Below are 12,584 nucleotides of genomic sequence, written 5' to 3' on the forward strand. Positions count from 1 at the left end.
TGTTGAGAAAAACCAGCCATAATATGTTATTAGAGGTTATTGCTCAAATGTTAAATACAAAAAATCCTTTATTACCCCATCAGGTCATATATATCAGGATATTGGAGTAATGTCTTTACATGTATGATAAGAAAAATCTTTACAATATTTTCTAATCTGTTTGGGTTGGCATAGTTCAGTGCTAACAAAATACTTTTAAATATTTTTAGATTAATTCTAATTTATATAATATCTGTTATAATGAATTATTGTATACTATGAGAACCTCGATTATCCGGGCCAGCCGGGACCGAGCCTTCGCCGGATAATCGAAAACACGGATAATCCAAAGACTCATTTTTATTTTTTTAATACATAATTTATTTAAACAAATACATGTGCCAGACGAAAAGAAACAACGTGATAAAACATAATGCAACAAAAAAAAATGTTTTATTACCTATTTAGACATAATGTATTTGCTATGTATAAACGTATACATACATTATAAAAAATATTATGTAGGTTATACATACATATTATATTACATATTATATGTATATACATACATATGTACATATATAAAAAAATCACTAATTTTTGTTTGTTTTTGGGCCTCGTAACTTCTACACCCTATAATTTCCTTCATTTTTCTAAGCTGAAGTACATGAATGTCATCAGTTACAGGCTGTTCTTCAAAATATTGAATAAGTATGTTTACTGCATCCCTTGCTTCTCGATGACTCGTCGTAATGACGCAATCATTTTTATCAGAACTCTCATTCTCATCACTACTTTTGTCAGAACTTTCTGCAGAGCTCTTGTTATGTAGATAATCGTCATCTATGATCTGATACCCTGTTTCTTGGTGATCACATTCTATCCATTCTTGTATTTCTTTATTGTCTATTTCTTCTAAACCTTTGATTTGTGAGGCAATAGTTGCTATATTTCCGACGGACAGCTCACCTTCATTTAAGTGATTTTTATCTTCAGAACCGTCTTCATGTTCTAAAGTCAATATTTTATAAAATGATTTTTTAATGTGATCCACTTTCACATCACTCCAAGCACGAGCTACAGCATAAATTGCTTCTTTCAAATTTAGACGTTTCCAAAATCCCACAATGTCATCTTCTCCCAACAGTTGCAGCATGAGGTCTTTTCTGTAAAGTCTCTTCATGGTCTCTATAACACCTTGGTCCATTGGCTGGGCAATAGATGTTACATTTGGAGGAAAATATGCTACGAATATGTTCCCATCTGTTGACTTTAGTTGTTCTACATCAGGATGCGATGGCGCATTATCCAGTAACAGTACAGCCTTTGGTGGAAGATTATTTTCTTTGAGATAAGCTCCAACTTGAGGTATAAATTTTTCGAAAAACCACTTTTTAAAAATTACTCGATTCATCCAAGCTGCCTTTTGATTATAATAATCCACAGGCAATCTTTTTATATTTTTAAAAGCTTTAGGATTTTTGGATTTTCCAATGACGGCTAACCTAAGCTTATGGGTTCCTGAGGCATTAGCACAGCATAAAACTGTTAAACGGTCTTTGCTTACTTTAAAACCTAAAAAAAAATACAACTTTGAGAAATATTTTATACGTAAAAAAATATGTATGTAACGCTAACCTGGTGCACTAGTTTCTGAGGCTACAACAAGTGTCCTTCTCGGCATTGCTTTCCAATAGAGTCCAGTTTCATCTCCGTTGTACACCTGCTCAGGTTTTAGGTCATGCTCTATTATGAGATTTTCCAAATCATAGCAAAATTCTACCATAGCTACATCATTAGCACTTAATTTCTCCCCTTGAACAGCTAATTCTCGTATTCCATGACGTTTTTTAAATCTGTAAAGCCAACCAGAAGATGCCGAGAAGTTGCCTTTAATTTTCAACTGCTTGTGAAACTTTTCAGCTTGCCTAGTACACATAGGTCCTGATATCAGAACCCCCACTGATCTTTTCTGCAAGAACCACTTGGTCATAGCATCATCAAGTTCTCGAAACGTAGACTCTTTTAGAGATTTCCTGTCAGAAATAGCTTTTGCACTATCCGATTTTGCTACAAAGCTCTGTAACTGGGATTTTTTCTTCACAATGTCACGAACCGTTTGTTTTCCAATATTATATGTTTTAGCCAAAATAGCAATACTTATGTTATTTTCAGACTGTTTCAAAATTTCCATTTTTTGTTCAATAGTTAAAACATTGCGTTTACGCTTTTCATTAGCACCCGTACGCTGCATTTTGTGCGCCTGTTTACGTTTAACTAATAAGCGATGAGCCGGTCGCCGGTCGCCAATACTCGCCAGTTGGCGAAAATAACAGGTAAAAACATAAACGAAGGATTCCCCGAAAGAAACTTGGGGATTCCCCGAGACGAGCATTTGCACGGTTTCAGCATTCAGGCGGCGCCGGCGCTGTCAATCTCGAGCCGTCAGCCACGGATAATCCGATATCACGGATGATCAATTTAAAATGCCGCACGGAGAATCCGCCGCTCGGATAACGCGCGCACGGATAATCGGGGTTCTACTGTATATAATTTTAAGTAATTATTTTTCAGGAAAATTAAATAAAAGATGTATTAAAGAAAAACATTGTTTTATTTCCATTTTGAAATTGGTGATATCTTGTACACTATTGTTAACTGATTATTGGAATACATTAACTCATTTAGATATGTAAAATAAAGCTGAGGAACTTATTTTATCCTGATCAATATCTGATGCTAAAAAAAGTAACCTTTATGATAAGGTGTTTGGTTTGGATATTGCTATTAAATAATAACATAAGATTTCTGATTAAATAAAATTTGAATTTTCCCGCCTTAATTTGGCCACCCCTTTCTACCATTTTGATTGGTCCAATTAGTTACGTCAAACTGTCAAGTTAGTTACAATAGTTTCCGTTGCTAAGCGAGAGGACGCTAGCAGATTTGTCAGAAGAATTTCGATCAGTTTGTATGCAACCATCACTTCTCTATATATTTGTGTTCTGTGAGCCCCACTTTTACTTTTCTCAAATTTCACAAACGTGAGGTTCCTCTCTTTTATCGTGATAATAAATAAGTTATACAAAAAACGTGTTTTTTCTTAAAACTTTAACACCCTGTATTTCAAAAACGAAGCGTTTCTCGATCTATGTTTATAAAGAATATTAAGGCTTGTTTTGGACACAATTACACGATGTTAAAGTTTAGACTTTGCAATTCGGGATCTCTGAAGACGAACGACATTTTTTTGGAGTTAAATCGGCGTACATTTGCTAAGTGGAAGTCGACCCTAATACATAACAATTTGTTCTTTAGAGCTGGGCGCGCTATCGATATTTCACAGTATATTATTGTCATGGAATTTCACCATGACGTTGATGACATGTTACCATTTGACAGTAGAACGTTTTTGACATAAACGAGCAACTCAGTCCAAGGTGAAAATAGAACGTGCCAAATTTCCAAATTTTATAATTTTTGTTTAATTTCAAATAATTGAACAGGATGGCAACTGATAATGTGAGCAATACCAGCGACTCTGAACTTTGTGTGGTTTGCTACAAAAAAGTCGAGATCTATTCTATAGGCATTTGCGATCATGCAGTCTGTTTTGAATGCTCCACCAGAATGAGGATTTTGTGTAAGCAAAATGAATGTCCCATATGTAGGAGGGAATTACCCAAGGTATTTATTTTATGCTGATTTCAGCTCTAATTATATTAATAAAGGTTATTAAATCTTAATTTGTTTATTAATCTAAGTTCACTCATTGTGAACTAGGGGTGGTACTTATGTAATGTTTTACCCAAAGTGGTTATTACAACTAACTTAAACCCAACCTACTAAACAAGCAAATAGACATACAAGTAAGTGTATATCTGTGTTAATAAAAAAAGTGTACCAAAATCCTTATCTTAGGTAATTTGTGATTTCTTTTCATTACTAATATATATTTTTTATTCTAATATAATTTTTAGGCAACAAGTGATATGCATTTATATAGTGAGACATTGCTATGGTTAATTAACTCCATTTCCAAGATTTGATTTGCCTTTAGGTGACAACTAAAGGGCCTCAAGATATGGGATTTGCTTCTGGGGTTCATGTTTCAACAATACTCTTTAACTCACTTTTTGTGCTGCAGATGAGCAGTGCATTATATCTCATTATATCTATAACCTGGCTTCTAGAGACTCCATATTTGTCATGTCATCCATATTTTGTCAGTGGTGGACTTTTTTGACATTAGCATGTATTTTTATTATGGGAACAGTCTGCCTTATGTATAGGAAACATAGTGTCACCATTTTTGCACCAAACACTAACCTTACCTGAAGTTCTCACCAACTTAGTTTATCAATCCCTCATTCAGCTTTGACTAAAAGGTCTGTCATTTAAGATAGCAGAAAACTTTTTAATCATTTACCATTCGGGATCAGGTGACTTCAAAATTACAAAAGGTTTAGAGTTAGTGTTAAAGAGTTACTTGTATCCTATGGATTTTATCAGGTCGATGAATACCTAAATTGTTCATTTTAGAGCTGCTCTTTGACAAATCAAGGTCTTGTATCTCTGTTTTGTCATTGAGATGAAGGGTTTCTTCATTTATTCTACTGTATAAACCAGGAAGCTTGTTTTATAGTAAAGAAAATGTTTAAGTAAATGTTTGTTTTATAGTGCTTACCAATATAAAACATGTCCCAACTACTTTTTAACTTGAGAATCACTAATAGATGGATCTTGCACCAACAATGTCTTGATATTTCTATCCATCACATTATCAGTTTGTCTTTTTCTGCCACTTTTTGGAACTCATTCCAAGGTATAAAATTAGTAATGGTTCTGGATACTTAACTTTAATAACTATTACATATACTATTACAACTTTTATAACTATAACTTTACATTGCTTGTCACCATTTTTTATTTTTTATGTGCACAGACAAATGTACCCCTTAAATTTAGTTGCTCTGTATATGAACTGGTTAAAAACTTATTCTGCTTATTCTTATGCTTGCTAAAATACAAAGTGACAAAAATAAATTAATGTAAAATATAAATATTTATTAGTTGAAAATCTTAGTCATAGATTAATATGATTAATATTGTGATAATACAAAATAATACTAAATCAAAGGAATTCCTCAAATGATAAAATGTACCCTCAGTTCAGTGTTGCCAATGGTCTGATCATTATCAGAATCTACCATAATTTAGGTCATCTTGATAATAAATAATGCTGTGTTATTAACCATGAAATCTACAATTATTCACATAATTGAACACCAAATTTTAAATATAAATCAAACTCTAACCCAAAGTCCTTTATTAGTCTATTTTAAATTGTAAAAGGCTTTTAGAGCCATCTAGTACCAGTTACATGCATTATTTATCTTTAAAAGGATGGGGCCAATGCCAAATAATAGATGGCATGGGAGGTGAGGGACAATCATTTGTTGTTCCCACATAATGTTCCTAGAAATCCTAAAATAACATTTTCTTGTTCACAAAAATACATCAAGTTATTTTAATCGAATTGCACTGTTTTAACCAGAAAGGCTTAAGAAATTAATAAAGAAAGTAGCTTCTATTCCCCTCCAGTACTGTTTCTATGTTCTGATCATCTATCCCACATTGTGTTAATTTTATAACAATAAGCTTTATTTCCAACAGGTTACATATACCCAGTTACAGGAAAATCAATTAAATATATAAATGTACGAATGCATGAATTGTATTAGATTCATGCAACTAAACTATAAAAGAACTATAAAAGAATTGCCATATAATAAAAAAAAAAAAAGTAGTGAACTTGAGAAAATAAATAATAAAAAATCAACACTAAATTAGGATAAGAATCAAGAATTAATTTAAATCAAAAGAGCAAAAAAAAAATGAGTAAATAAATGTATTCAAGCTAAAAACTAAATAACTAAAAACTAAATAACCTAGCCTCCCCCACTGACCATACGCAGGTGATTCAAGATTAGTGCAAAATCGTCATGGTGAATGTCACAAGAATCAGCAATAGTGTTAAAGTTTTGACACATAAAGTGAATAGGACTCTGGTACAGAATGTTGGACCTGGCTGTGTCCAAGTTAAAAGCTGGACACTGTCTGGATCCTGGGCGTGGTATATGAAAGCAAATCCGTTGCAAAAGGGATGGGCAGTCAATTTTATGGTTAAGTAAATTAAACAAGAATTTCACCGAATGCATTTCTCTCCTCTTTGCAAGTGACCGTTCAGTATATCTAGAGAGCAGCAGGTTATGGTCAAAACCCCTTGGAGGATAGACTCCATCATCCTTAAATGCCAAACATTTAAGGAAATTTAAGTGAAACATCTGATAATTCAGTTTGCATTCCTCAGTTTTAAATTCTTTAATTCTTATCTTAAATACAGTCAGTGGCTGATCCTTCACAGAGACAGACAATGCATGACAGAACTTAACTCCATAATAAGAGAACTCCATTATGAGTTCTAGAGAGCCAAGTGGTGCTCTAGAACATCCAATATGGTGCCACAATGGAACCATTATTCCTGGTATTGTGTGTATGTGTGAGTCTCAGAAAGTTATATGCTTAACACATTTTTTGGGACAGCAATCAGAGAGGTCATGTTGTCATTAGCATTCACCAAAAATCGGCCCAAGAATGGACCCTTGCGACAATTCATGTTGTTTCAGTTCCTAAACTTTTCAACTTCAAACAAAAACAGAAGTAAAAAATATCACTACAGGTACCTTTACTGTTAACCCAATATTTTTTTGGTTTTATTGTATAACAGCAGTACATATTCTTGCTCTATCCAATATTTGGTCTAAGGATGATTGTAAAGATTGGTTTATCAATCTTAAGATAGTAACATTCCTATCTATATTTATTATTGAAAATTTAGATCTACACATACACCAAAATAAAAGCAATTACCCCACAAATGGAGCAATTCATGGAAGTCTATTAAACCACTGAGTTCTTTGAGATCGTCTAAGTATTGTAGTATTATTTGACATAAATTTAATTTTTTTTCTATTAAGATGAGTGTATTTGATATTGTGATTTTTTCTTTAGCTATATAGGGATATGGTATTTTAATTTAGTTTAATTAAAGTAAATGATTGCTAAATTTCTATGTTATCTGTACAATGGTAATTTCTTTTGAATGTTTCTTTATAAATTTCTATTATATGATATGACTTAAATGGCTGACATTTTAATAGTAATTTTTATGGTATTTTCTATTAAATATAACACAGAAGAACTTTTAGCTCACCTCATTTAACTAATCTTATTTCTTTATATCTCACTGGATTGTCAAAATGATGCTGTTGCACATAAACATCTATAAATGTTGTGGGGTTTCCCATACCTTATACCTTAAAGAAAAATTGCATTTGTCACATATTACAGAGTTCAAGATAAAATGCTATTAGGATCAAATTGATATAAGGGGCTGGGACTAATATTTGACTGCTCTCTTAGAATTCATTTTCACATTCAAGATATGGAGTAAGAATATAAGGAGTAATTAAATATAAGGCATTTGCAGAATTCATCTATTCTATGAGATTTTGTATATAATTATATTCAAAATCTTGAAAGCATCAAGAGCACATTTTTTAATGGTTTGTTAAGAATCCTTTTGCTAAAGCTCAAAAATATATTCATATATACAACACACTAAGCAATAAAATGTTGAACAACTAAAATATATATAGAAAGAAGAACCATTGAAACTCAGAATTGACATTAGATAGAAGTTTTCATGTATTATTCACCCAGCGCATATACAATATAATAAGACCTTTATCAGTCTTTTAAATTGAATTTTATACATATATTATTTCCAACTATTTCTATCATTATATATTATTTCTATCATTGATTAATCCCAAAACATTACACAGTTACAAATAATATAGTAGAGGAAAAAAATTGATTTACATAATTGTGTTTAAATAACTTAATAATCCTACTTGTACAGTCACCCTTTTGTTAAGACCATTGCATACATTGTATTGAGATAATTCTCTTAAACCTTTTACTTTTTTCTCTAATTTTAAGGTACCTCCCTCAAAAATATAGTATGGACCTATGCTATATTGACTTGTTAAATTAAAACTAGACGTTTTTTGTTTAAAATTAAGCATAAGAAAACTGAATTATTCAGAAAGTATTTAACATAATCCCACCATTTAGGTCATCTTTACCAAAAACATTGAGCCTTACTCCATTATCTACCCACGCTATGAACGTTCTAACCTTCAAGAAGCTAAATTTGGCATACTGTTTTGCACAACAGAGATTCAAAAGGCCTATCAAAAACTCCTTGAGCATAAGTGCCACATATGCGAAAGAAATGGACAAAACTGGTCTTTTAAATCATTTGTACAGCTCAGGGATCACATGAGAAGGGAACATGAGATGTTTTATTGTGATATCTGCAGCGAACATTTGAAAATTTTCAGTTTTGAAAGGAAATGCTATACTAGAGCCGAGCTGGGGTATCATAGAAGAAAAGGGGATAAGAATAACACTTCCCATAGGTAATTTTATGTTGCATGTTATAATAATTCTTTGGAAATATTTATTAACAGGAAAAATGTATTTGCTTTTGTTATAATAGGGGCCATCCTCTTTGTGAATTTTGCGATATGCGTTTCATGGACAGCGATGATCTGTTTAGACATTTGCGGAGAAATCACTTGTTTTGTCACTTTTGCGACGCAGATGGCAAAAATCAGTATTACAATTGTATGGATGAACTTATTAGACATTTTAAAGCTGAACATTTCTTATGCGAAGAGGGAGAGTGTAAAAGTGTGCCTCTAGCAGCAGTGTTTAGAACTGATATTGATTTAAAAGGTAGTTTTTCTAGATTTTTTTAGTAATGCTGTTAAACAGCCAATTTAGTGAAAATCCCTGAGTGAGCTTTCTTGAGTATTTCGGGCTTGTTGATTTAAAAAATCACCTCCATTTTCTTTTAGGGATATCGTGAGACGATATTTTTTGCACTAATGGAAAAATTCAACTTTTTTTTTAGCAATATTTTTCCAAATCTTGCAAGCACTGATACATTAAATCAAGTTTTCAGTAGCAAGCACAATACTAAATCAAAATTGATTTTAATAATAATAAGCCTTTATTTCCAAACAGAAACTTGCCTAATAACAGGAAACAGTTGCAAAACAATGAAAAATATAGTTTAAAGAAAAAAAAACACAAAACAAACCTATAAAAATAAAAGAAAAGAAAATAAATAAAGTTACAATCTCAAAAATTATACAAAAACATCTATATATAAACATTTTCTATATATATCGCGCGTTCGCTCATCCTTTGCTCACAATAATTAATCTTAATTATTTTGAAGGTTGATTGATTTTACTTATATTCTAGTTGAAATAAGAAATAGTGATATTAATAATTTTAAGAGATTATTAAGAAATTATGTTGTAGGAACTCATGGTATATAAGTTGAAATGTATCTTAAGTTGTTTCTAATCCAAAAATCTCATTCATTATTCTCTAAGAGACCAACATACAAAATTGACGAAAACGAAGAAAAACACAAAACAAAAACTATCAAGTGTGTGGATGGCTTCTAAAGGCCTGATGATGCTCTAACTAGAGCGAAACACGTATAGCCCGTTTATTACATGTTGTGAGACCGTGACTTTGTGTTTTTCTTTGTTTTCGTCAATTGAGTTGTTTCTGTTAGCCAACACTATTAATGAAGAATTATTATCGAATAATATTTGTTGTCAATCAATTTTTGTGAAACTTACAGAATTTTTTATTTAAAAATAAATTTCTTCTATCATCTCAAAAACAATATTCAAGAAATTCACCCATTATTCTCAAAGAGACTTTAATAATATGTAACAAGGAAGAAAATAAACTCGAGTGAAAGTCTCACAAATGTAGCGTCTATTAGTATATATTATTACTTTAGTAACCAATAAAAACTACACTAAATTTAGCGTTTCGCCTAACGGCTTGATCAGACGTCAAATAAAGATTAAAAATATATGCCAGCTATGGTTAGACAATAATTCACAGAGAAAAATTTATCTCATTTTAAGTACAATAACACACATTAAAGAACACTTATGATAACATACAGATAAAAATGAAATAGTAACTACATCATTAACTAAAATATTAATCTTTAAACACCAAATATTATTAGAATCCGATGCATTACCTACATATTTCTTTATAAGAAATAAAAACAAATACAAACATAAAAAATAAAAAAAAGTTTTTAAAATTGAACTCAGGATTTTTTGTATTTGTACTTCACTACACTTCTTGAATCTTGAGGCTAGTAAACTCTACTGGAATTGAAGTTTTGGGAATTTCCCTATTGCATTTTAAGACTCTTATTAAGAGTTTGTAGGGTTTTGCTTTTTTGATATAAATTTGGTTTATGATTATTAACTTGAAATACATTTGATCATTGTCATTAATAATAATATATTTTGTTTTTTCTTAGCTAATTTTGCATTGTTAATTGTTCAGATTTTGAGAGATTATTATTACTACTTGTAAAACAGCTTAATTAAGGTGGTATTAAGATTAAGTCTGATAATTATTGTTAATTAGTAATTAGTGGTTAGGTAGTCTAGCTTTTATTTCTTTTTCAGAAATATATATATATATATATATATATATATATATATATTTGTATAGTCTATTTAAAATGAATTCGAACGGCGCTAAAATTGGGGAACGGTTAAGAATCCACAACAAGGTACTCAAAAAAATAAACAAAATATATGGGATCCGTCCTGGTATACTTCAGGCTGTCTGGCCACGGAATCACCAGGCTCCGGACCGATCAACGATCAATTTTTTGGCAAAGAAAGATACGCCGATGAGAGCGCAATATCGTGTAACAGACGAGGAAAAAGATTGCGAAGTCGAGCTCGAGGGTTTGATTGTTGGACCGGCCCTGGTTTTACATGTGCGGGCGGCTGGGGATGATATTTTATTTCTAATTTCTATTATTTTATATTTAAATATCTGTTTGGCCGGTACTTAAAAGTGTGCTCCCTTATTGTCGTTTCTTTATCGTTTTATTTTGTAGTTTTTGGCAGTTCTTTTTATAAGCTGTTTTTTGTTCTGTTTTAGCTGTTGTTCTTGTTGCTGCTGTGTTGCTGGTTTTGTTGCTAAATACGTTTTTTTGTCGTTAATTTTCGTAAATTATACGACCAAGATGGCATTGCGGAGACCCTTTGATGTGTCAGATAACAAAGCTGAAAGGCCGGATCATAACGAATTTTTAAATAAAGACCTACATGTTCAATCACAGCGGCTAATATTAAATATTTTTAATTGCTTCAAAAGTGAAATGCCTGAAGCCTCACAAAATCAAATTTTAACAAGAATTTGTGAGCTTACTAAGCCGGCTCGTACCACCGTTTACAGTGTGATAAAAGCAGGAAATGTCATTGATCACTCTGTAAAACGAAAAAAATGTGATAAAAAACTTAGAAAAATTGATGATAGCGACAAAAATGTTATTCGTCGATCTATTTATTAATTTTATAGTGAAAACAAAGTTCCATCATTAGAAGGCATTCAAAGAAAGCTACTAACGGATTATCCCGACTACAAATATAATAGTCTTGCTACATTACGTTGTGTATTAGTAGAATGTGGATTTAAATATAAAAAGTTTGATAAAAGGATGGTTATTATGGAATCTCCTCGAATTGTAACATGGCGACAGGAATATTTAGAAAAAATAAAGAAATACCGTCAATTAAACAGGAACATAGTTTACCTAGATGAAACTTGGTATGATACTCATGATGTCGTTAAGTATGGTTGGGTGGACGACACTAAAAAGTGCTCACTAAGTGGACCAAGTTCTCGCGGTAAACGTGTTATAATTTTACACGCAGGTGGTGATAACGGCTTCATCCCCAATGCGTTGTTGTTGTCGGCCAAAAATATAAAGGATTCGTCGGCTGATTACCATGAGGACATGGCAGCTAATCTATTTGAAAATTGGTTTGCTGAGCAATTGATTCCCAATTTACCTGAAAACTCGGTGATTGGACAACGCGTCGTTCGCGTTTACATAAAAAAATCCCAAATAATTCCACAAATAAGGATGAAATTCTTAAATTTATGGAAAGCAAAAATATGAGCATTCCACAAAATGCCACAAAGAAAATTTCATTAGAATCCATAAAAAATGAACATTTTAAAAAAGAATACGTTATCGATAAACTTTGCGAGGCAAATGGCCACACCGTATTACTTTTACCGCCGTACTACTGTATTTTTTAATCCCATAGAGATGATTTGGGCTACTTTAAAGGACCGAATTAGAAAATATAATCAATCTCCAACTAACGATACTTGCGTATTAGAAACTATAAGGGCAGTTGTAGAAGAAATTAATAAAACAGACATATGGAGGAATTGTGTTCGGAGTGTTATTGAAGAAGAGAATGAGTATGGTATTTTACCTCATGTTAACCCCATTATTATAAATCCAAGTTTGGACTCCAGTTCCGAAGATTCAAACAGTGATTTTTCAGTTTTTATATAAACATTTTAATTACTAAGTATAATGAATAATAATA

General features: G+C 31.7%; 1 protein-coding gene and 1 long non-coding RNA gene across 3 annotated transcripts in view; both read left to right on the forward strand.

Moving 5' to 3' along the window:
* The first annotated feature begins 273 nt into the window (after window positions 1-273).
* On the forward strand, window positions 274-574 carry LOC126740574 (uncharacterized). The gene is made up of 2 exons (XR_007661949.1): window positions 274-465; window positions 505-574. It is a non-coding gene; the product is annotated as an uncharacterized LOC126740574 (long non-coding RNA).
* A 2,821-nt stretch (window positions 575-3,395) lies between these two features.
* Window positions 3,396-12,584, forward strand: part of LOC126740236 (E3 ubiquitin-protein ligase ZNF598) — a 36,627-nt gene continuing 27,438 nt past the window's right edge. For both annotated transcript variants that reach the window (XM_050446170.1, XM_050446171.1), the window contains exons 1-3: window positions 3,396-3,666; window positions 8,182-8,528; window positions 8,609-8,847. In XM_050446170.1, coding sequence (XP_050302127.1) covers window positions 3,487-3,666; window positions 8,182-8,528; window positions 8,609-8,847 — 766 coding nt within the window. In that variant the 5' untranslated portion in view covers window positions 3,396-3,486. The remainder of the gene's footprint in view (window positions 3,667-8,181; window positions 8,529-8,608; window positions 8,848-12,584) is intronic.

Source organism: Anthonomus grandis, chromosome 9 (genome assembly GCF_022605725.1).
Source record: "Anthonomus grandis grandis chromosome 9, icAntGran1.3, whole genome shotgun sequence".
NCBI lineage: Eukaryota > Metazoa > Arthropoda > Insecta > Coleoptera > Curculionidae > Anthonomus > Anthonomus grandis.